This window comes from Canis aureus, chromosome 8, assembly GCF_053574225.1.
Source record: "Canis aureus isolate CA01 chromosome 8, VMU_Caureus_v.1.0, whole genome shotgun sequence".
Taxonomy (NCBI): domain Eukaryota; kingdom Metazoa; phylum Chordata; class Mammalia; order Carnivora; family Canidae; genus Canis; species Canis aureus.
In genome coordinates, this window is record NC_135618.1 from 15,317,520 (window position 1) to 15,343,886 (window position 26,367).

Genomic DNA, 26,367 nt, shown 5'->3' on the forward strand with positions numbered 1-26,367 from the left:
GGGATGGCCTGACTGGTGCCACCACCTGCTTTATTCTGGATGCCATATGTCTATCAGCACAAACTAAAATTTCAGGCATAATCTGCTGAATTTGCAATCCATCAGGGCCACTGAATTTTCTTTCATAGGAAATGCCTGTGATGTGGTCATAGGAACTTGAGGTTTCCTAATGCTGACAAAAGCTTATGTTCCAGCCACGGTAGTTAGAGACAATAGGTCAGGAAGGCAGATGGAGACAGACAAGTCTGGAAAATGGGCTAATTCCAAACCTCTCTACTTCTCCTTTCCCCTTTTCACTCTCCCTGGGGGATATGACTTCACTATGTGCAGTCATCCTTTCTTCCTGCTAGAGTAGGTCTGCTGAGAAAATATGAAGGTCACACTTCTGCAGATTAAAAACATCTATTTTGGGGCACCTGGCTGGCTCAGTCGGTAGAGCATGTGTCGCTTGATCTCAGGATTGTGAGCTTAAGCCTCGTGCTGGGTGTAGAGAGTACTTAAAAATACATTCTTTAAAAAAAAAAAAAAAGAAAAACATCATTTTGATGCCCTCTGGGGATTCTTAGGCTATCTGAAGCCACTTAATTTCCCTTCTTCAGCTAATTAATATAACTGCAACTTACTCGTTCTAAGCCCCAAGCACACCCTACAGTGAAAAGTGAAAATGTCAGCTGTCAATGGAACTTCATTATCTGTTAGGCAAGACTTTTCTGCAAACTTTAAGTTTATTTTTATTTGCCTTCTATACTTGGTTTCCCTCCCCTTCATTTTATTCTATGCTGGCCCTCTGTTTAAGCTGCTGCTTTAGTAAGCTCAGCAGGGTCTCTGTTGGGAAAGTGGCCTCTTTACAAAATATCCTCTTTAACCTGGAAGAACTGGAATCCCAGAAAAGTAGGAAATAGTGTCAGTATAAGCCATTTAGGGGCCGAATGTGCTATGTACCTTCTGTCCATCCTCTCACAATTGTTTGTAATTGGTTGCAATTTATAGCAAATGATTTGCTTCTGCTTTGCACCTGGTGGGCACTGGCTGGACACAGTGCGTCAACCACCTTTGCCAGAGACCTGGCAATGCTCTCACTCCAGCACCGGTGTAGAGGGCTCACAAAACAGATGCCTGATGCCCAACAAGGCAAATATGCCCTTTCACACAGTGTGTGGGGAGAATTTGATTGGCAAGTTCTTAAACACTGTTAGGGGTTATCAGGTTTCACTACAATGTTATGCACAGATTAGTTCTACTTCCTGAAAACTATAATTTTATTTTTATACAGTATTTTTATAAGTACCAGAGACATACAATGAAAAAAAACAAACAAGGTCCTTGCTTTTATGGAATTTATATTGCCTAGTGACAAGTGATAATATAGCCACAAATTTAAACTTACAGCTTCACCTCGAAAGCCTTTTTCACCTCTGGGTCCCTACAAGAAAATGAGAAATGTTTGTTTAGTGCTACTGACGGTTATTTACCAAATGTAGTTGAGGCTACACACAGAAACATGATAACTTCTGTTTTTGTTTTTTTCTATCTAGCAAGACTTCTTTAGCAAATTTATATAAATTCTAGGTTCCTTTCCCTAAGGTGAGCAACACAAAACACAAACAAGAATGATTGATTGATTTATCATGTTCTGCACAAAGTGAGACAGGGATAACAAGCACTCAGGTAAGTCAAAGCAGCTGACCTGACAATCAACTACAGAGCAATTTAGAAGGGATGTCATCAGATTAAATTCTAATATTTGTTTCCCTCAGCCTTTGAAAACCTTGTTTCCACGGTGATGTCCTCCTTTTCTTTCATTGTCTCTTTCTAATCCTCCTTCTGAGCTTCATCCCACAAATTCTGATACACTGCATACCAGAACATTCAGTTCAAAATATTTTCTGACTTTCCTTGAGATTTCTTCTTTGATCCATGGATTATTTAGAAGTACATGCTTTAATTTTCACATATTTGGAGATTTTTTTTCAATTAAAAAAATTTAAATTTATTTTATTTAAGTTCAATGTGTCAACATAGAGTATAACACCCAGTTATACCCTCCTTAATGCCTGTCACCCAGTCACCCCGTCCCCCACCCACCTCCCCTTGCAACCCTTTGTTTCCCAGAGTTAGCAGTTTCTCATGATTTTCTTATTATCTTTCCTGTTCACTGATTTTTACTTTAATTCCATTATGGCCAGAGGACATACTTCATATGACTTCAGTTCTTTTAAGTTCAGTAAAAAATTTTTTTGGTTCAAAATATGGTCTATTTTGGTGATTTTCCATGTACACTTGAAGAGAAAGTAGAGTCTGTTATTAGATGGACATACTGTCTTAAAATTTTCTGTTTTCATTCTTGTAGAAATTATACATGTATTTTATTTATTTATTTATTTAAATGAGATGAGATAATACCATTCATCTTTTCAAAAACCTGAATTTACACTTTCACAATATGTTATGAATGTTTTTATATTAATCCCCATTCCTCTAGATAATTATAATCCTTATGTATTGTTTAATAAACTACAATACTTTTTTTTTAAACTACAATACTTTTGTTGAATTTCCTGTTAGATAATTTCTAATTTTGTCATGATAACAGTGATAAATATCTTTATACTTTATAAAATTGTCCTCCAGAAAGTTTCTTTGAAATTGCATGCACGCCTGAAATATATGGGAGTACAGATCTTCTGACACATACCATGTACTACCATTCTTTGTTAATCTTGCAGGCTAAGAATACGATTTCATTATTTCACCATTTATATTACTTCTTTCGTGTTTCCTGTCTTGTTCTGAACTCATTTTAAACCAGGTTATTAACTTTGAAAAACCAATTTTTAAGATATCTTTATAGAACTTGTTTTTATACCCTCTTCCACCTCCAGCCCAGTGTTAACAAGTTGGTAGATACCATTTAATAACTTTTTTTCTAATAAAATATTGACAAATATATTTATATATGATGAGGTGATCGGTCATTTTATAATACTGATATCATATTGTATACTCTTCTACACATTGGATTTTTCACACTTAATACTTCATAAGCAACTACAAGGCAGGTGAACTAGATATAACTAATTGTTTTTAATACTTGCATAATATTCTTTTTTTTTTTTACTTGCATAATATTCTATGAAATGGTTAGGCCAAAGTTTATGCAACCATTCTTCTACAGAGGAACCTTCATTTGATTTCACGTTTTGCTAATACTGCCACTACTGTGAAAAAAATCTTTGTAAAATTGCCTTAGTGTACTGAGTGCTTAATTTCTATGGCACAAATTCCTCCAAGTGGAACTGATTGGTTAAAGGGTATATGCACTTATATTTTAACAAATATCTTTCCATGAAGCCTGTAATTCACATCTACTAGTGATTAAACAAGAGTACTGTTTTCCCTAATCCCCTTCTGAGAGATTATATGTAGCATCTTATTATTACTTTAATTTGTATTTCTGTGACTATAAGTTAGGAGAGCATATTTCCAAATAATTATTGACCTTTTTGGATTTGTTTTTCAATTTTCTATTGCGTTTTCTATCTTTTTCATACCAACTTGTAAGAGCTCTTTATACATGAACTCATTATATGTTTTTGCAATTACTCTTTCCCAGCTTATACTAATTCTGTTTATGGAATCTTTTTCCAGACAAAATTTAAAAATTTTCAAGCAAACACATATTCTGTTCTTTTATATAGTTTTCAGATTTCCCTTCTTATATGAAAGGTCTTTTCCAACCCTTAAGCTATACTTAGCATAGTCACTGGCATAGGAATGGGCATGTGGCTGATCAATGGACATGAGGAAAAATGCAATGGAAGACTTCTACAAAAAGCTTTATTTTTTTCCCATGATAGGGCTATAGATCAGTTTCCACTTTGGGTATTATGTCTGGTTGTAATTGCTGAGAAATTGTAGTCATCTTGCTATAAGTTTAATTAGAAGCTAACATTCAGGAAGGCAGAGTAGAGACATGGAAACATCCTGGTCTTGGATAACATGATTGAGTCACTAAATTAACCAAATCTAAAGCCCTTCCAATTTCTGGGCTTCCTATAATGTGATATAAATTTCCTTATTATTAAAGCCGTTCGATACATGGCCCCTATTAACTTATAGCCCAAATCATCCTGATGTACCATTTTTCTTATATTTTTAATATCACTTTTGTTATAATTAAATTCCTATATTCTGAGATCTAATTCTGGACTCTAGCCTGTTTGCATTCATCTATTTGTTTATTCCTTTGCATTACCATATAGTTTCATTTACAATGACTTTAAAGTAATGTTTCCTTATTTGGAAAAGCAAGTCTTTCATCCTCTACCACTATTTTTTTTCCCACAAAGTTTTGGCCATTCTCAAGAGCTTATTCTTTCACAATGAACTTTTCTTAAAAGTTTCTTCTTAGAATGGAAAAAAATGGAATATAGAAAAAATTTGATGTGCACGTTGGATATTATAAAGACCTTTAAGAACTATCTATAAACAAAAGATATTTTAATTGAGGCATTTTTTTATTATAGTTTCCTTGACCAATTAAAATTTCACAGTTTTGACAGAGAACAATCATTCAGTAATCACAACAGTATGTGTTTTTTAGCTGGCTGAAAAATCACCCACCAAAATCTGAGAATTCTTCCATTTACAATCTCCCATTTAGACTACATAGTGCTGAGTGGTAAATGCTGAGAATCTAGAGAAATGTCGAGTTACACTTTCCATTCTGTAAAATAAAAAATTCAGCAGTTTTGGTAGGAAATTCTTCCCTAATTTATCAAATAAAATCGAATGAGTTAATACCCCAAGTATTTCAGTTTATATATTAAGACTCTGTGCCTCTCTACAATAACATTTCCAAATGATTCAAAATATTGATTCTCTGCAGGGAATACCTCTTTCCTCTTCAAATTTGTCCCTACCTACTGGGTTCTTCCTCTTGTATGTTTACACTACTGTTAGTATTGTAAAACTCTCCCCTAACCTCTTTGCCAACACATTGTCTTATTTTTCTGTTGTATTTCATAGTCAAATTTCAAATTTCTAAAGGCACTGGCATCTACTAACTTTCTCCGTTTCCTCTCCAGACGCAGCTTGAATGGGGTAGAAAGAGCACTGATCTTGAAGGAAGAAACATCACCTCTGTAATTCACTAGCTGTTCTACCTTGAATAACTAGGTGAATCTCTGTAAACTTAATCTGTTTCTCCATGTCTTAAATAGAAATAATAATACCTACTGCAAAAGTTTGCTGCAGGAATTCAAGAAAAGGTATTGAATATTTATATCTACTTCCTTCTTCACTTAAGTTTGTACTATATCTTCCAATATAATTTATTTTCTTAAAGATCACTGTTAACTACTCCTTTCTTGAAACTCATCTATCTGAACCTTGTGCTTTTCTGTTTTACCTGGTGTTGCCACCAACTATCTCCTTCCTTTTAGTGAGTGGCACAAGGCCTCAGATCTTGCCTGTCTGCCTTTCTTCTGCTATGCTTTCTCCTTCAAAAAATTCTTTTTATTGCTTTAGTGATCACCTCTATACTAATGCTCAGCCCCTTCTCTCCTGCTTTAGTTCTAATTTCCTTTCTCAACTCCAGTTTAAAATGTCTACCTCACTACATATACCTTCTTTACACATATAATCTCTAAGTTCTCAGAAATCACCTTGCAGGTGAAAATGTACAACTATTTTTGCCCTTGGCTTCTTAAATACCCAGGGTGATCCTTTTTTGGGTTACTCTAGAAATAGGATTAAAGAAGAAAAAACAAGAATATGAAAAGGAAAAGGAAGACCTATATTGTAACAAACTTACAGTTCTACCTGTTGGGCCTATTATACCTTCTTTGCCAAAGGGGCCAGTGTTTCCCTGTTGGGGTAAAAGAATATCAGTCAGTCTCATTGCGGGTGTAATGCAGAAAAATTCTAGAAAATTTCTTGTACAATGGTAAAATAGTCCACGCTAGCATAATTCCAGTCTTTAGTATAAAAATCTTATAGCATCAGAAGAAATCATAGTACTTGTGATTTGCAGTATGTGACACAATTCTGTTTATTATCATAGATTCTTATCAGGAGAATTACATCTGTATAGTTTCTAACAAACTGATAAATCAACATAATAATTTTTATGTGGTGATAACTTCAATGATGCCATTTTACATGTGGATAATTACATAACAAATGTACTTACTTAACATAAAGAAGACTCCATACAATGATGAACAAAATTTTGAGTAACTATCTTTATAGACATTGAAGGAGATGTCTGAGTGACGTGCAGCATGGAATTGAAAGAAGGTATTGGAAAGAAACACAGAGCATTATATGTGACCAAGCTCAGTTTCTCCATCTGTTAAATAAGAATGCCTATGTCATAGGGCCATTTTGGAATTAAAAGTGAAAAATGATTTTGAAACTATAGGCTGTTATTGTTTATAAAGATAACCTTGAATAAGCTCAATCCTGGTGAACTCTTCTTAAACTATGTATGGAAATCATTTTTTTTAATTGAAGTACAACTTATATACAATATCCTATGAGTTTCAGGTGTACATCACAGCTGGAATCACTTTTAAATACAAAGACCGACTTTAAGTTATGATTTGTAAATATGGTATCCAAATCTGAAAGATCCATAATCAAATCAAGAGAGTTGATTTTTTAACCTAATCAAATTTAAGCTCTAGGCTGGTTTATTACTGAAAAAAAGAGTTAATAAAAATTTCATCAATGAACTTAACCATGATCTGCCTCTAAAATAATGATTTGTTAAAAAAATGGAGGTATACATGAACTCTAGAGAACAGTACCAAACAGCAAAAAATTGTCTATGTTTATTTAAATGTGTCCAAAAGATAAAGTGTTGTGACTTTATTTATCATTTATTTTTATCTTTTTAGAGAGGGAGAGAGAGGTGGTGAGGGAAGGGCAGAGGAAGAGGGAGAGAGAGCATTTCAAGCAGGCATGGAGTCCAATGGGGTGGCTTGATCTTACAACCCTGTGATCATGACCTGAGATGAAATCAAGAGTCCGACGACTCGTAATGGACTAAGTCACTCAGGCGACTAACACTCAGGTGTTATGATTTTAATGGTTGGTACCAGTTAACTACATAAATACATCTTTGAAATGAAGGATAATTAATCCAGATTTCCTACTTCAATTAATTTATTTAATCATCTAGTATTTATTATTGAGCAAGAATTAGTTCCTAGGCCACTTACTATCCATTCTATATTCTAATTATGCAGTTAGCAGACAACCTTATAATACATTATTTGGTCAATCAGCTGTGGATTCAAATTTTGGCTCTTCTACTTACTAGCCAGATATGGCCTTGAGCAAATTACCTTTAAGTGACTTAGTTTTCCCACCTGAAAAATGGAGGTAATAGCATCTCTCAGAGGATTTTTTATCAGGATTAAGTGATATAAGGGACACAAAGTGAACACTGATAGATAATAGTTTTTTGCTAAATACTAACTTATAATGACTTTTCACTTGTCTCTATCATGACTTAATAAGAGATAACTGCAATTGTAAATTAGTATTTGTGAGGAGTTACCAGAACTTTACTATTGGTGAACTGATAATATTTCTGGAGCTGCAAAGCAGTACAGGCTCAGATCCTGGCCTATAGAGACCCAGCATTTGGTGAGATTCTGCTTAGGACAGATACTAGGCAGGCAGCCAACTTCTCTTTGACAATATCAAGAAAGGATTAATTAATTGAGAATTTAATAAAACTAGAATGAAGGAATTTAATTAGTAGGGAACTTAATATATGTAAGAACTTAAAAGCAATATTTATTATAGAGAAGACTGTCTACATATAACCCACCTGTGGATAATCAAGAATTGGCCCTTATATAAAAGCACCAAATTTCCATGGTTCTTTAAAAATCATAAAAGAAACTAATAAATTTGCACCTGAAGAAATGTTGAGGCAGGGCTTTAAACAAACATTTCCTATGACAACACCAATCTTTGAATTACCGAAAATAATTTATCGTAAGAGTTGGGGAAGGGGTGTAGGATTTCAAAAATTTGACTTTTCATTTTAATATGTTGTGTAAGACAGTGGTTTTCAGCTGTAAAGTTCTTCAAGATTCCTTTCTCCTGCTTCTGGACCACTCTCCTTCTCTATGCTCTCTCCATCCTTGTCCTAGTAGCTGCTATTAGTCAAGGGGGTGCTACTGCTACAGTCAAATTATTGTTGGACATTTTATAGCTCTTTTTTTTTTTTCAGTTTTATAGATCATTTCATCAACTAGGAGACTGTGGTCGAGAAAAACAAAAACAAAACAAAAAGCAAAAACAAACAAAAACCAGTAATTGCTGATGGCTTATCTATCCCTCTTTATATTTGTGACAGTTTGCAATTCCAGGCACTAAACAGCTAATTGGAGTTCTTCAGACACTAATCTTTGCAATTATTTAAGCAGTCCCTCATCACTCTCCAGGGAGAGCTACCCCTGAGCTGGGAAAACACAGCTATTGGGAAATATTTTTCAAAGCATGGTGTGAGAAGCTCTGGTCATAGGCAAGCCTCCTGCAAATGGTGCATGGGGTGGTCTCTAGTCTCTGGTTGTATTAGTGCTTATAACATGAAACTGCTTTATGTTTTTGTTCCTAGTGTGAGTTAATAAATACATTATCCAGTATCAACATTAATTCTGATATATATTTTCTAAAGTAAGAATTGGAAAAATGGGTGGTTTATGGGGTCTTTTGCTCAAATTAATATATGAACTGAAAAAGGCTGAGAGCCTTTGCATGTGATCTAATTAGTTTCTATCTTAAAAGTCATTTTATTAAGTTATTAATTGGGAGTATATTAATCTTAGAGTCCTTAATGTTAATTCCTACAATCTGCAAAGAATCATGATTTCTGGGCAAGTAGAATGACTTTATACTTACTCTCTGTCCAATAGGACCTTTAGGACCCGATATTCCAACAATGCCAGCATCTCCCTCAGGACCCTAAAAATATGATAAAAATAAAAGTAAAAATCTTTAACTCTATATGAATATTTTACAAGTGAAATAATCTTGTAATAATCTATTAAGAGTCGGCTCTTAAAAAATGGAATGTTAATGTAAATGGACAGTTAATGATGTACATGCTGGAGAACTACGGAGGAATTGTTCTGAAGTATGGAATCTAAAGTATACCACAATCAATTCAAGGAGGGAGAGGAGGACAGATAGATACATGATAAAGCAAGTAGAGTAAAAAGCTACAGAAGAATCTAGGTAATGGGTATATGGGTCCTCACTCATTCTCTCAAGTTTGCTGTTTGTTCGAGAATTTTCAAAATAAAATGTTTGGGACAATGAAATGTGAGGGGACAAAAGCAAGTTATTAAATAAAATAGGTAGGAAAATATATAGCTATGTAGCATTTAAAAAATTAACATATCCAAAATATACTCAAATTTATAACTATACCAATGGAAGTTTTGCAGATTAAGAAATACAGAAGCTCAAGTCAGAAACTAAATATTGGTATTTTGACATCTTTCTCATGAAAAGCAAAAGTCATGTCAACATACTCTGGGGCCTGGGAATCCTTGGAAACCTGTCAAACCTTGAACGCCATGTTCTCCCTGCAACGTGAATAGATTATGATCATCATTATTGTGCAATGGTGTTCTGGCCTGTAGACTAATGATACTTAGTGAATTTCTGAGTTGACACATACAGGCTGCCCTTTCAGACCAGGCTCTCCACATGGTCCTTGATCACCTTGTGCTCCTCGGTGACCTCTTTTACCTTGAATTCCAGGTTCACCAGGTAGCCCTTGTTCACCCTATGGACAAAAAAAGAAAGGTGATCTAGCCTTTAGAATCTACAAATATTTTGGCTTTTAAATGAAACCCAAATACAGGTCCAACCTCAGGCATAGTATGAGGCGCTGGGGAAATCAAATTCTGTATCGTCATTATCTCTACCAATATTTTCTATGCAAGGAATATTTGATTATAATGAGCAAGAAGCATAGCAGCAGGGAATGAAAATTCCAGGGATTGTGGTCATAACTGTGGAAAGAAAAGAGAAGGGGGAACTTAAAAACTAGAAAGAAGATAGCGAGGCTAAAGAGAGAATGGTGAGAGGTGGTGTGTGTGAGGGAAGGTGTTTATATATGATTTGTATTTTATTTGAATTGGTATTATTTTGCTCTGTTTTCCTTACCATACAGAGATGATTCAGCTGATATCAGAAACAGAGCAGAGTCTCCTGAAGTGTGAACCTTCGTTTTTGACATGGTTATCTTTCCAATCCTATCATTAAGAAATCTCCATTACCTGTTTTCCAAGGTTCCCTTTGATATGTATTCCCTTTAGCTCCTAAATTCCACTTTAAAGAGATACTTAAGCACCACTGTTTTATTTGTAAAAGTTAAGTCTTTTGTAAATTTATTTTTATTTTTGAAATGAAAGTTGTAATATTTTCATACCATTTCTAAAAGCAGGGATCTGGAGAAGTTTAGAGATAGATTAATGAAAAATGATGCTTGATAGATTCTGATCAAAGATTCCTTAAGATTAGCAAATCATTCTTCACTGTCTGGAGACAAAGCTTTGGAACTTGACAACTATGGATCCTTTTTATTGCAAGTTCATACATTAGAGATAGGAATCTTATTTCAGTTCCTAGTTTTAGCATTTGCTCAGCTACTTTGAAATTTAGTGGAAAGGGATAGGTCATTTCCAGTTTACCCATATGGGTCAGAATACCTGAACATTCTTTAGAAGTGGAACTATGAAAATCAAACTAAGAGGTGATAATGATGATGGTGCCAACATCTTAATCCTAGGCTTTTATGAAATTGCTTCAGACACTGGACTACTCTCTTGGTTGTCTGGGTCAATTCTGCATTGAGATAGCACTAAAACAGATTTAAAAAGCCTCTTGAATGTACAATACTCCATTCAATGAATGTGAATGCAAGATTTAATTATGGTCACTCTGATTCTAAGAAATAAGCTCCACTCTTATCAGATTTATTCATTGGTTGGTGAGATTCAGATACAGAGGAATAGGAAGTTTATCTAAGAAAGTTTGTATCAGGAAGTAAAAAAGATTTCTCTTTTTCGGAGGAGAAGGTGGATGACAGAGAGGGAAGAGGAAACAGAATGACTCAGGTAGCATTTTTTAAAGCATTGCCAATACTGAGTTAATGAGTCATTCTGGCAAATTACATGCACTGTGGTTACCACGGGAGATGAGTATGTCCAGGCCACACACTTTCCTTTTCCTCCTAAGATATTTTTATTATCGGTCAAATTTATTAAAAGCGATTAATTTTACCAACCTGTGATCTAGCCAATGAACTCAGGGACAATATGTAGGTCAATAGTGCTGCTCATCCATCAGAAGAAAATGTTAAAGTACCTTTGGGCCTGGAACCCCTGGGCTTCCCGGAAGGCCTGATGACCCCTTGGCTCCTCGAGGACCTGGAGACCCAGTCAGTCCTGTTCTTCCTGGGCTGCCCCTGGTGCCCTAAATAACATAGATAAGGGGAAAAAATGGGATATTTCCTAAAAATCCATCCAGAGGCTAAATATATGTAGGAGGGATTGGTGTTCTGAAAGCTGCTGTTGACAGGTTTGAGAGTTATCCTGGGCTTCTTTCCCAAATAAGTGAAATATTTAAGTAATGTTTTGACTCACCTAAAGTCTCCAATTATAATGTAATGGTCTGAGGTATTCAAAATGAAAATACTGAGGCAGTACAGTCCATCAGGACCTTTTGACTTAAATAGCCTACGTGTAAATTATGAGTGTTGTAGTCTAACTTTCTGTATTGTATTCTGGTTGCACGACAACTCTAATAACTGATTAATGTTTCCTTAAAAAATATTCTGTGGATATTAACTAGACTTACTGTAGTGATCATTTCTCAACATACATATATTGAATCATTATGTTGTATACCTGAAAGTAATATAATATTCTATGTCCCTTATATTTCAATTTAAAAAAAGATTAAGGAATTTAAAAAAAAAGTTTTTGAGTGGTTCATTCGTTAGCCCAGCACAGAATATCACTTATTGATATGACATATTACTAGAACTTAAGCTATGTGAATAGTTTATAGGTTGACTCTCGGTGAGAATATTTTCAAAGAAGTTAAAACACTAAATCAGTATAGCTTCAAGTAGAATCTGCTAAAATGTGATAAAATTGATAGCAATGCATTGGGAAAAGATTTATTGGACAAGTTTACAAAACTTGTGAAAATATAAGGTATTTAAACCTACGGATATTCATTGTATTATTCACCATCGGGTACACTGAGGAAAATACTCAAATCTAGCATGTATTAATGAATCAGTAGTGTCAACAGTGAACTCTGTCAATTCTTGCAACCTGGTCCAGTGTGTGGTTTTGTGTGTGTGTGTGTGAAAATAGAAACTGAATATCCTAATTTTTTAAAAAGATTTTATTTATTTATTCATGAGAGACACAGACAAAGAGAGGCAGAGACACAGGCAGAGGCAGGGAGCCTGATACGGGACTCGATCCCTGATCCCAGGATCAGGGCCTGAGCCAAAGGCAGATACTCAACCACTGAGCCACCCAGGCGTCCCTGAATATCCTAATTTTATCATACAGCAATTTGATGGCTTAGTAGGGATAAAGTTTTATCAAGATATTTTGAGAATGAGATTGAAATGTTTTTGAATCGGAAAAACTACCTTAAACCTCTGTTATTGAATAATGAATAGCTTTAAAATATAGATTTTACTGCAGACTCCATAATGTTTATCAATGAATTGAACCTAAAATTATAAGGCAAATTCATGCCTGTATGTGAAGCATATACTGTGTAAAGTCTTCTTTTTCTTTTTTTAAGGGTGGGGGGCAGGAGCAGAGGCAGTGGGAGAATGAGAATCTTAAGCAGGCTCCATACCCAGCGCAAAGCACAATGCAAAGCTCAGTCTCACAACCCTGAGATCATAACCTGAGCCAAAATCAAGAGTTGGGCGCTTAACTGACTGAGCTACTCAGACAACCCAAGTAATTTTTTTTCTTTTTTTTAAGTAATTTTTTTACAGTAATCTCTATGTCCAACATGGGGCTTGAACTCATAACCCCCAAGATCAAGAGTCACATTTCTATACTGACTCAGCCAGCAAGGCACCCCATATGGTAAAGTAATTTTGATGACAACTAATGTTTGAATCACAAGTAATATCAAGCAACTTTATACATTTCCTATGGTGTCAAAAATTAAAACAATAAAACTCTCAAACCTGGGCAATATGTCACTCTTCATTTCTCACGCAAATTTGCAGTGGGTAGATTTTTTTCTTTTCTTTTTTTTTAGTGGGTAGATTTTCTGAGCTCAATTTCTTTTAGTAGCATTTTTTAATACTAGAGGCAATAAATTTCTATACCTCAAAATCCATTTAACCATGCCACTAGGAGTTCTCACCTAACAGTTCAATTGGAAATGCTAATATAAAATGTTATGACATGCTAGAAGGCAAATATCAAGAGAAGAATCTAACAAAATTTTATAAATTCTTTCCATGCAATGAATATGCACAATTAAAATCATATGTTCAGGAATTTGGCAGTACCTATCTGTGTGAAAAGAATTTTCAAAGATAAAATATGGAAAACATGCAAAATCTCATTATAGGTAAGCATTTACAAATAAAAAGAAAATTTTGATGATAGGGAACTATAATAAGCTAATTGTGATCTCTCCTCCCACAAATCATTCCCTTTTTTCTTGTTAGTAGACTTGTATTACAAAGAAAATTGTACTAAATTATTATATTTTGAATTTTATGAAGAACAATTTTGTGAAAATCTGTTTTCTCTATTGTTACATAAGTTCTTAAATAATACCCTTAATTTTGCCTCTTGCCCTGAAAAGCCTAAAGTAGTTGCTAATATTTACAGAAAACATTTGCTGACCCCTATTTTAGGAGATGACTGCTACTTTCTGAGTTGATTCCTGGGGCACTAAATTGGTTTGTGCAATCATTCTTCTAGATATTCAGCAAATATCTGATGATGATATGTGAAAGGAAGGTACCGTGGAAAACCCTATGAGGAATATAAATATGAATACAATATGGTTTTTGTTTTCAAGAAGCTTAAAATTAAGTGAAAAAGATAAAATGTAATATATAAATAGTTAAAGACAAATATTTTTTAAATTGTCAAATGAGGATAGAGATATAAAGCAAATACTAGAGAGGTATATAGGGGAAATTACCTCTGGTGCTAATCATGAAAGGAATTACTGAGAAAGTAGTGTGGAATTGGATTATAAGATAAAGATACCGCTGTGGCCCCTTCATTCAAGCATCAGACTCTTGATTTCAGCTCAGGTTGATCTCAGGGTTGTGAGATAGAGCTCCACATTGAGCCCTGCACTAGGCTCTAGTGAGCATGGAGCCTGCTTGGGATTCTCTTTCCCTCTCTGCCTCTCCCCTCATCACATATGCTCTCTCTCTCTCTCAAAAAAAAAAAAAAAAAAGGATAAAGATAAAGATAAAGATATTGCCCTTAAAGTTACAAATGTAATAGGAGAGATGATTTGCTCAAAAATAGTCTAGAGTCATCTCTGTAGAAGGCCTGGTTGGGAGAATAAGATTTAAAGATAAAGTCAATTTTGAATAGAATACTGAAGTATTTTTCCTTTTCTCCCAAGTTATTTCTTCCAAATTATATCATCACATATCTTTACATTCTCTTACTTATGGGAAGTAATTCGACATAGTTAGAGAATTAACTTTTCCAGGTAGATTTTCTTCATGATCACCAAACTCACTAAAATTATGAGTGAAAATGTGTTTCATATTACTAGGTGCCATGTACTATGCTGGCACTTACAGGGAGATACCTACAGGATATAAATTCATATTCCTTAATTTGACCTCTAAACTTTTTTTTTGGTCACAATCTACATGGAGTATTTTTTCTCTTATTGTTTCTCTATATTAGTAGCTCTTAAAATATGTAAGGAGCAATTATTAAGACAAAATCCTCATTGGAAGAAGGTAAAGGGGAGGGGGGAAACAGAGGAGACTAGGGGAGAGAGTGAGAAAAGAGAGGGGGAGAGGGGAAGAGAGAGAGAAAGAGAAAAAGAAAGAGAGAAAGAAAAGAAAGAGAAAGAGGGAGGAAGCAGGACAGGGTAGAGAGAAAAGAGACAGATCCACATTGTGGATTTAAGATTCAGGTGGCATGGTTCTCCCATGTTGCTTGCATCTTAATCCAAGTGTATTAATCTCTATTTCCTTCCCCTTGCCACATGAACTTGAGAACCCTGGGTTCATGTAATTGGTTCTATTTCCTTCCCCTAGCCACACAAACCCTGGATTCATGAAATGGTATCATTTTAGAACTCATCAATGCAAATGAAAGCACATCTAGTCATAGTCATCTGAGACTTTGGGATGTAAAATCTCAAAAATGTTCAATGAAGGCAGTTGTTATACCAATGGCCAGGTCTCAACAGGAATATGACTATACAGAAAAGGCAAGTCTCAAAAACAAAATTCTGATGAACAGTGCCCTCCCCACTAAAAACAGGTGAAAAACCAAAGAAACCAAGGGCTTGCAGAGAAAGAAGGGTATGTAATAGCAAGGAAAATTAAAAAACCCACCAAAACATACAGACTTAGGTTAACCCACCAAAACATACAGACTTTTTTATTTTTTCAAAACATACAGACTTAGGTTAATATACAGACTTAGCTCCAGAGTTAAACCAGGTGAATAGTTAAGTTAAAGAATGTAGATCAGTATAAGGATTTTTTTTTTTTTAGAACAGATTGTCTTGCAAGGCTATGAATATTCTATCCTTGGATATATTTTAGAGGTAATAGATGCCACAGGGAGAAGGTAACACATGACAGGTTACCCTAGACAATTTTAGGATACCTCAACATTCCAGAATTCTAATATAGTAGCACTTCACTTGTAATTTTAGGCAAACTTTAAGACCTTTTCTCACCAACAGGAAAAAAATGTATCTTTTGGATGATGCATGGACAACAGACATTCAGATACTGCTGAACGCTCCTGAAGTCAATAGGTATTTTTGACTGAGAATAAAAAGAACCCTAAGACTACTCTTTAGGGTTTACTGAAAACTAGAAACTTTACTTGCAGCGTTATCACACATTTAGCACCAGACAGTGAATATGTTCCAAGTCATTTACTGTTCATGTTGGTTTCTTAGAGAGAAATTTGAGGATGGTAGCAGAGTGTTCTGGACAAAGTTCCAAACAATGTTTCATACAAGTAGAGAACAAATATTTCTTATTATGAACACAAAGACGGATGAGTAATTTTGCTTTCAAGAGAAACAGATGCTAATGCCTAGGCATTCTTTCCAGTATCTTCTAAATGGTTTGTTTCAAACCAATCATTAAAGATTAAGTCATTCTGAGCAAATTTTGAAAAGTAAATAAAGTCATAATTTGTTCAGAGATGCTGAAACCAATAAACAGTTTACCCGAGTCTTTAAAAAAAAGGTTAATAGTATGATAAAAAAAAAAAAAAAAAAACAACAACTCGTGATGTCTCATGGCTAGAGACTTCCATTATGATCAGATAGGAATCAGATTTGCCTGCTGAGTTTTTTTTAAAACTGACATATAATTGACATATAATATTGTGTAAGTTTAAAGGGCACATTGTGTTGTTCTGGTACACTTACGTTTATGTATTACAATGTGGTTATTATAGTAGTGTTAACTAATACCTTTATCATATCACATATTTATAATTTCTCTTTTGTGCTGAGAACAGTTAAGATTTAGTCCTCTGGCAACTTTGAAATTTACAGTATGGTATTGTTGACTATAATCACTGTGTTGTGCATTAGATTTCTAGAACTTACTTATCTCCTAGTTGTAAGTTTGTATCCTTAAATTGGTTTTCAACTCTGTAGGAAGTGTCAATTTTAGCTGGACTGAAACTGATGACTGCTTAAGCCTTGATAATCTAAGGAAAGAAGTACTTGGTTCAGTAATCAACAACATCAGCCACAGCAAGAATTACTTTTTATTGAGTGTCTTCTGTGTATCAGAAACTGTAATGGTAAAAAAAGAGAAAAGAAAAGAAAGAAAAGATAAGAAAAGAAAAGAAAAGAAAAGAAAAGAAAAGAAAAGAAAAGAAACAAAACTGTAGTGGTATATGGTTGCATTGTTTTATTTAATCTTATTTCCTTCAGTAAGAGGAACTTCTTATCTTTCACTTTGACTTCCCTGTGAGGAAAGGAAAGAAGAGTATGTAAACATACACATACTTAGGTATAAATCTGCCTTTATTCTGGAACCCAATGGAAAGACATGAGAAGAAAAATGGAGTTATATGGATATATTTATAAGACAGAGAGAGAAAGATTTTGGAACAATGATGACTGGTTTGTATAAAATAGTGAAACATAACAATGAGAATGTCACTTTGTTATTCCCTAGGCCCTTTAATTTACTTGTCTTAATTTCATTAGGATTGAAACAAGTATATTAAGAAACAAGAAACAAAATAAAATTTCTTAAATACAGGCAACAACAAAAATCCACATTAAAAAAAAAGATTGTATTTATTTATTCATGAGAGACACACAGAGAGAGGCAGAGACATAGGCAGAGGGAGAAGCAGGCTCCATGCAGGGAGTCTGATGTGGGACTTGATCCCTGATCCTGGGATCATGCCCTGAGCCAAAGGCAGATGTCTGCTCAACCACTGGCTGAACCACCCAGATGCCCCCAGAAATCCACATTTCAAAGTAGATGTACAAAGGAAAAGCACCTTAAAACCGTGTTGAATGAAAAGACAAATATTAATTTTATTGATTTCTCACCAGAATGATAAATTTAAAATGACACTAAACTTCAAATTAGTTGACATTTTTCTTTAAAGTAGCACCTTGAAAATTATTAAAGTTTTTTCCTTTCCCTATTGCCAAGCATCTTCTGTGCTCATAGCATTATGTTTATATATTTATTTACTGTATGAGAAAATAGCAGTTAAAATTAATTTACTTTCTATAGAACAAAAAAAAAATAAGTATGATGCCCTGAAATTTTTTGCATTAGGCAACATAAGTACTCCATTTTTTGTTAAGCCAGCAAACCAATAGCTTATAAAAGTAATGCTTTGCTTCCTTTGTTCCAAGCAACTAAAAACACTTCTGTTTAAGTAAGAATTTCTCATTTTATTTGGTTTACTAAATATATCCCTCCTAGGAAAAAATTGGCTGTTTAAAAAATGTGGGATAATAATTATTAGGTGATTATATGCAAGGCTATATTATATAAAAATAATGTAGCATTCATAACATTTTCCTTCAGTGCCAGTCATAAGTAATGTGGCCAAATGCTGGAAACAAGATTTATGAATGAGCTGTATACTAAAGTCAGGAGGTAACTTTAGTGTTGAATCTCTAAACATATTAAAGCTTCTGGAACTTGGAACAGGGTTGAGACAAGTCATAGGGTAGTGGAGACAAGTCAGGTCTGCTTGACTTAGGTCTGTTCCCAAGAATCTACAAAACTAACTCTTGTTTGCCCTTAATGAATACAGGCATTTCAGCATTGTATTACCTCACAGAAATTATTTCTATATTTCCATTAGGGCAATTGGTGGTTTATCAGTCTTGCAAAATGGACAGTACAAATGTCACTTTAACATTGGGCAAAATTAATGTATCTTATGAAATCTCCTTTACTCAGGTCTTAACTGATAATCCCAGCACTAATGGGGATCGAAAGAGGGCCTTTCATTTATACTTTGGCTCTTAGACATGTCTAGGCTCACATCACTATGAAGAAATAAATGCCCATCTTTTGTTTCAAAAATAACAAATCTATACCCATACTATCTAATTTGATCTTCTGATAATCCTGTGAACATGTCAGTTCTTTCCTGACTGTAGGTTTTTCCATTTTGGTTCCTTCACAGAACACGTTCTTCCCTCATTTTTTATATACCTGGCTCGGTCTTACCTTCCCAAAGGAGATAAAGTGTTTATATATCCAAATATGACCTCCTTGGTGAGGCCCTCCACTGTCTACTTCCTCTATAATCTATTTCCCACATGCTCTCTCTCAACACTCTATTTATTTCTTTCATAACACAATTTGGAATTACCTGATTTGTTTATTTATTGACTACCACCCAATTACTGGGCTGAACCACATTACATTATGAATTTTAAGGTAAAAAATGGTCAAATGTCAGAAATTTCTTGCTGTTCCATGTATGTTTCATGAAGGCAGTTCTTTATCTATCTTGTTCATTGTACTCCTGGCTCATATTAAGCACTAAACACATATTTGTTGAATGAATGAATGTTAGCTTAAGCATGAGTACCTATTATTATAGGAAGATGATAATAACGATGTAGTCTACTAAATGCTTCATGTACAATGTCTCATTTGATTTTCAGAAAAAACCATTTGAATTAGGTATTATTATCTTCCTGTTACAGATAATACTTAAGACGTTATGTAACTGACACATCTTAATTTTATTCAGGGCTCCAAAGTTATAGTTATTATGCAGAGACCATTCGAATACTCTTCAAATATTTATTGAGCTTCTTCTATGGACCTGACACAGCTAAGTGCTAGGGATGCAAAGATGAATAAAGTACAATCCCAATTCTATATGAGTTTGCAGTCGTTCATCACAGAAAGTCATGACATTATGTAATCAGCAACCATATGACCTGTGCTCTGATGGAAGCAGTGTATAGAGTGTACACAAGTTTAGAACAGGGAGTCCAAGGAAGAGTGGGGAGTCCAAGGAAGAGTGTCTGAAAGAGGTCACAGTTTGGTTAAATCCTGAAAGAGCAAGAAATTGTTCATCCTAAAGTAACAGAGTAAGGTGGAGGAGCTTTTCAAGCAGAGAGCATAAATTATATGTACAAAGACATGAAAGTAAGGAAAATATACAGAATTCAGGGGGAACATCTTAGTAATTGAGCATATCTGAGTGGGGGTGTAGCATGGTGGTTAAGAACACAGGCTGTGAATCTAGATTGATTTTGAATTCTGGCTCTATTAGTCATTGTCTATGTGACCCCGGGCAAGTTACTCAGTCTCTCTGAATCTCACCCTCTTTTCTGTAACCTGGAGACAATAGTTATACCTACCTTGTGGTTGGTTTGTTTGTTTGGTGAGAATTCAATAACTTTATACATATTCAGCACCGTGAATAGTACCTGGCACACTGTAAATGTTTAATAATTGTTAGCTGTCATTATGACTGAAATGTACAGCAAATGTGAAGAAAAAGGTAGAATGTAAGACTGGAAATGTAAACAGAGGCCAGACCATGAAGATCAACATTCCACAAAGACTATGAACTTTTTGGATTGGGAATCACTGAAGATTCAACTAGGAAATTTACGTCCTTTAGCAAATCTTTCATTTTGTTGCTAATAAGCAGCCAAACAGACTGTGTTTTGTCTGCTCTGGAAGGGTTCCTAATGAGTGGTAAGTGAGCCAAAAAAAGCACCAGGGGGAAGAGGGAGAAAGTAGCAATCAGGAAAAGCCATAACTGGAAATCACCCTCTTAATAATAAAGAGTTGACAGGATCTGCTGAATGTAGATCTGGCAAATGCAAGTACATTTCTTTCTCTAAAATACTGTGAAGAAAGAAATGCATCTTCTCAGAAACAGAGGTTTCTTTGGTGTGACTAGTTCACAGGCTAGAGGACACAGCAGATGGGTGGCAGGGCTGCTGGTGGTCCTGACAGAGGCTTCCATGGTGGTCCTGCTACTCTGTGCTTGGATTATGAGTGGGCTGATGAAGTGTGTTTTTCCTTCTTATACTGGACACAATCCACAGTGGAAAACTCTAGACTTTTGATGTTCTTTTAGGACAAGCATCTCATTTTCTACCACACTTAAGCCTGTGTTCACCTGACAAAGTGCAAAGTCAAGATTGAAAGGCCTTGATTTGTCTTAAGTCAAGATGTTAGTTTTGTTTCTTTCCCTCTTTTCCAATAACCAATTTTATTAGTTGCAGCAAAAAATAAAAAGACTGGTAAGCCTCCATTTTGATGACAAATAGATTTATGATCTTTGCAGGGAAAAGTTGTTTTCCTTTTTCATAAATGATTGAGGCACTACAGAAGTCCAATGCAATGAAAACAGCATGGTAGACTCATTTACTACAGATGTGCTAAGTTGACTAGTCTCAAAACACTCATTTATACAGAAGGAAACTCACACAGGCAAATGTGAGCCTCCCCAATCCTGTCCTTCAGTTATAGTCACGTGACCTTGAAAAAACATTGAAACTGTGGCGTGAATATGCCAAAAATTCTTTAACTCCTTGGCCACATCAAAAAAAAGAACATTGTTTAGGAAAATCAGGCAGTTGCATAATGCTAGAAATCCCAGAATAAATATTTTTTTCAGTGGAAAAATCCAGCAGTCTTTAAAGGTAAGCCAAGAAACACCACGGTGCCATGATTTTAAAAAATAAAAAAAATAAGAATAAAAAAGAAAGACCAATGGAAAGATGTCCTTATCCATTGTTGAAAATATTCTAGGGAATATGCCAGTATTTAGAGATTGTGTTACTTTGTCTTAACTAGTTTTTCTAATGCAATAGTAAGTTTCAGAAATGATTACTTGAAATCATTTTATCTAATGACCAGTTTAGTCATTGTTATCTAATATCATTGACCAGACTAGTTCCTTATAAAGCATTATCATTCTAAGTTTATATCATATATTCTACAGATAACAGAAACATTGGTAGAAAATATTTCTGTATTCATAAATACCAATAGCATGTGTAAACTTTGGGGTTAAAAGGGGGATTCCTCAAGGGAAAGTTATTTTGTTTTTTTATTTTGATGGATACAAAACACTTCAATATTTATGACATCCTGATATTCAGTGTGTATGTGAAATTTTTCTGACTTATTCTCTGAAAATGCTAAAAGTAGGAGATGATGAATTATGATCTGATACCTAATTGCTTACTAATGGCAATAGCAGATATCATTCAACTTCATGACCCTGGGTGATATACTGCAGCAATATTCAACATTATTGTAATTCATTTGAATTCCTTTTCATCACAAAATTCCATGAGATTTTTATACTAGCCATATATAAAGGAATATGTGGCTCAGAATCTATTTTTTAAAAATGCTCAGTTTGAAGTAGAATAGCTTCATTTTTTTTAAAAAAAGATGTTATTTATTTATTCATGAGAGACACACAGAGAGAGAGAGAGGCAGAGACACAGGCAGAGGGAGAAGCAGGCTCCATGCAAGGAGTCTGATATGGGATTTGATCCCAGGACTCCAGGATCACACCCTGGGTGAAAGGCAGATGCTTTAACTGCTGAGCCACCCAGATGTCCCAGTAGAAAAGCTTCAGAAGTGGACTAGAATGTGTGTGTTTTATTGTTTGATTAGTTCAGACTCAGGGGATCCCTGGGTGGCGCAGCAGTTTGGCGCCTGCCTTTGGCCCAGGGCGCGATCCTGGGGACCCGGGATCGAATCCCACGTCGGGCTCCTGGTGCATGGAGCCTGCTTCTCCCTCTGCCTGTGTCTCTGCCTCTCTCTCTCTCTCTGTGACTATCATAAATAAATAAATAACTATAAAAAAAATAGTTCAGACTCAGATTCTTTCTGATTATGTCTTCAGCCTCTCCATCTCTACTGCCCATCTAGCATGTAAATGGGCTCAAGGTTCTGTCACTTGCAAATAACTCCTACTTTAATTTTAGTTTCATCTCTAGTTGTTGTCCTACTTTCTCTTTCAGAGCCAAATTTCTCCATTGAATTGTCTATATATCCGATTTCCTCACTGTCTACTCTCCTCAAGCTCTGCAATCTTCTTTCTGCCCCCACTAATCAAATCAAATGGCTATCTGCTGAAGTTACTGATCACCTCTATATTCTAAAATATAATGGTTATAATTTCATCTTTTTAGATTTCAGTGCTAATCAGGGTCCTTATTTGCAAATACCAGAAACAAATTCTGGGTAATTTAAACAGAAAATTTCCCTGAAAGGCATTGAATAGCTCATAAAAATCACAGAGAAATCCAGAAAGACAGGTTTTGGAAAATGCTTAGAATTGTAGGAAGGTTAGGAACTACTGCAGCTCCTGGCCATTGACTGCAGGTCATCCCTGGAAACAGAGTACTACTGATGCTACTGCCACTAGAATAGAATCTCTATTATCTCTGCTTCTGCATATCACAAACTCCCCAGCCAAAGGCCTTGGTGGACATAACAGATTGGTTCAGCCTAAGTCATGGGCTTATGTCCTTGTTTCAAGGAGGAATTAGAAGGTGAGAGTCCAGAATTTGACTTCTGTAGAAAATGGCCTTGATTTTGGCTCAGGTGGTGATTTCAGGTTGTGAGACTGAGTGGGCACTGAGCTCCGTGCTCAGCAGGGAGCCTGCTTGAATATTCTCTCCCTTTGCCTCTGCCCCTCAGCCCATTTTCACTCTCTCTCTCTAAAATAAATAGATAAATCTTTAAAAAGAAAAAGAAAAAAAAGTGCCTCCCTGCCAAGACTCAGAGAGTTAATGCAAGCATTTATAAACATAAAAATGAGGTTAAGATGCTGGCTAGCCAAATAAAAAACAAAAATAAAACGCATGTCCAACACAACCTCTCAGGATTATTATAGTTGGTGACTTCCTCCTTGAATTATTTTTTTCTTAAGTTTCCATGACATTGTATTCTTTTTTTCCTATCTCTTATGATCACTACTTCTCAGTCTCCTCTTCCTCCTTTACCTGATTTCTGAATGATGGCATTCATTCCTCACAGCTTGGTACTGGATTTTCTTTCCATTGTTTACTTAATATTTGTGTTTTTCTTCATTTGTTCCCTAACTCTATTCACTGCTGCTCCTCTATCTAGCTATTTGTCCTGGGATTTTGACCTGCATGGACTGCATCACCTGGGTTCTCTTGTCTTCTCTTGACTTTCAGTTGGGGTTGGTCAATGGGATACACATCACTAGGATATTAGAGGAGAGAGGAATACTTCATTTATTTCTCCCATTCCTTCCTGGCTTTGGCATTCTGTCAGTGGCTAGGTTACTTTCAACTCTAGCTCCTGTGAGGTGTCCCTTTTCCAACAGCTCCAGCTCTCAACTGGACTCTCAACTTGACATTATTTCTTTCCTTTAACCTTTCAGGTCTAAGGGCAATAACCACTTCCTACTGTTGATCGTCTCTGGATTCCCCCAACATTCCATTTTGGCTGTCTGAACCCTGTCTATTTCAGTAAATATTGTCTTCAAAATTCAAAAGTAGAGTTTTTCATCTACTTTCTAACATGACTGATTAAGTACACTTTAATATGTTGATGACTCTCACATTTATATCTGACCTCCTCTCTGAGCTCTAGGCCAGAATATTTAATTGCCTACTTAACATCTTCACATGAATATTATAACTTGGTCCATAAAATTTGGGTTTCCTTCAGTGTTTGCTTTTTTAGTGATGGGCACTATGATGCACCAAGTTAGAAACTTGCACAAGTTAGAAACTTGTAAGTTATCCTTGACATCCTTCTCCCTCCTGTCCCTCCCATAATCAAGTATCAAGTCCTATAAAAGCTACCTCCTAAATACTACTATACCCACCCACTTCTTTCCATTTGCACGTCACTAGTCTAGTCCAAACCATGAACATATGTAACCTGGAATACTGCAATAAATAGTCTTATTAGTCTCCTGTATCTACTCTTGCTCCTTTCAATCCATTTTCTATAATGAAGCCAGAGGAAGTCCTTTAAAAACGTAAAATTGGATAATGTCCCTCAATAGGTCCTACTATCTTCAGATAATGCTCAACATCCTTAATATGTCTTTCAACATGCACCATGTTGGTTGAGCCACCATGTGGTTCCTGTATACCACAACAGTATCAAACTGTATTAGTTTACAGCTTGCCTTTTGTTTACATTAGTCACCTTTTGATGAATATTTGGGATGTTTCCATTTTGGGACTATTACAAAGATAAGTGCTATGACTATGCATGGGCAAGTTTTGTGTGGACATATGTTTTCACTTCTCTTTGCTAAGAGTAGAAAGGCTAGGTCCTATGATAGGTGTTATTTTTAATGTTTTATGATACTGCCAATTCCAAAATTGACATCCTAATAGTATTAAGTGTTCTGATCCATGAACATAGTACATATCCCACTTATTTAGGTGTACTTTAATTTTTGTCAGAAATGCTTTATAATTTTCAGCATGTAGGTTTCCCCTTTGGTTAAATTATCTCATTTTGGCACTATCATATGTATTGTTTTTTAAATGTCACTTTCTGAATGTTCATTGTTAGCATATAGAAATTCAATTCAAATTTGTGTATTGATCTAACATCCTGCAACTTTGTTAATTTTACTTATTTTTTTGTAGATTCTTAAAGATTTTCTACATAGATGATCATGTTATTTATGAATAAAGATAGTTTTATTTCTTCCATTTCTTTCTGGGTTGGTTTTATTTCTTTTCATTACCTTGTGAGGGTAATAAGAAGCTTATTGCATTAATTAGAACCTCTAGTACAGTGTTGAGTGTGTCATTTAAATGTAAGAGAGTAATACAGATATCTGGAGGCATATGAGGCCTCAGAAGGCTTGTCTCACAAATGCCTACTTTGGAAATGCTCTTTGGAGGAAGTATTGAAATAATAATAGAAGCAAATTCTAGAGATTCTATAAAGGATATTGAAAGTAATAATGATCAGATAGCTTAATTAAGTTTACTACTCAAAAAAGATGCAATGGTAATAAAAAAGAAAGTAATGCATAAAAACTAAAAGTTGGGGCACCTGGATGGCACAGTGGGTTAAGCATCTGACTCTTGGTTTCTGCTCAGGTTGTGATCTCAAGATGTGAGATTGAGACTTATGACAGGCTCTGTGCTCAGTGCAGACTGCCTGGATTTTCTTTCATTCCATATACCCCTCCCCACCATAATTTTTCTTTCCCTTTCTCTAAAATAAATAAATAACTAAAAAAAAAAGAACTTTATAAATTAAAAAAAAACAGTAATAACTAACTAGAGAATAAAATAAAAAATAATACAGAAGGCCTTTATTAAGGGGCAATACTGCATATTGATAAGAACAAAGAATATTGAGTTTGGCTGCTTTCATATCTCTGAGACAATGAAAGTGACAATCTCTCAGTGCTTCGGAATGTATGTGAGTATGTATTTTTTTTTTAAATTGAAGCATAGTTGGCCTCAGTTTCTTCATGTACAAAATAAGGATCATAATTATATATATCTTATAAGATTATAAAGATTAAATGAGTTAATATAGTTAAACACTTACTTTGGTACCTGGTACATACTTAACATTATATAAATCTTTGCCATCTA

The 26,367-nt window shown here is 35.0% G+C and overlaps 1 protein-coding gene across 5 annotated transcripts in view; it reads right to left on the reverse strand.

Annotated features, from left to right (window-relative positions):
* The window catches only part of COL24A1 (collagen type XXIV alpha 1 chain), a 387,323-nt gene that overhangs the window by 34,274 nt on the left and 326,682 nt on the right, over positions 1 to 26,367 (reverse strand). For all 5 annotated transcript variants that reach the window (XM_077905294.1, XM_077905293.1, XM_077905290.1 and 2 more), the window contains 6 exons: positions 11,401 to 11,508; positions 9,707 to 9,814; positions 9,558 to 9,611; positions 8,923 to 8,985; positions 5,816 to 5,869; positions 1,388 to 1,423 (listed from right to left, as the gene is read on the reverse strand). In XM_077905294.1, coding sequence (XP_077761420.1) covers positions 1,388 to 1,423; positions 5,816 to 5,869; positions 8,923 to 8,985; positions 9,558 to 9,611; positions 9,707 to 9,814; positions 11,401 to 11,508 — 423 coding nt within the window. The remainder of the gene's footprint in view (positions 1 to 1,387; positions 1,424 to 5,815; positions 5,870 to 8,922; positions 8,986 to 9,557; positions 9,612 to 9,706; positions 9,815 to 11,400; positions 11,509 to 26,367) is intronic.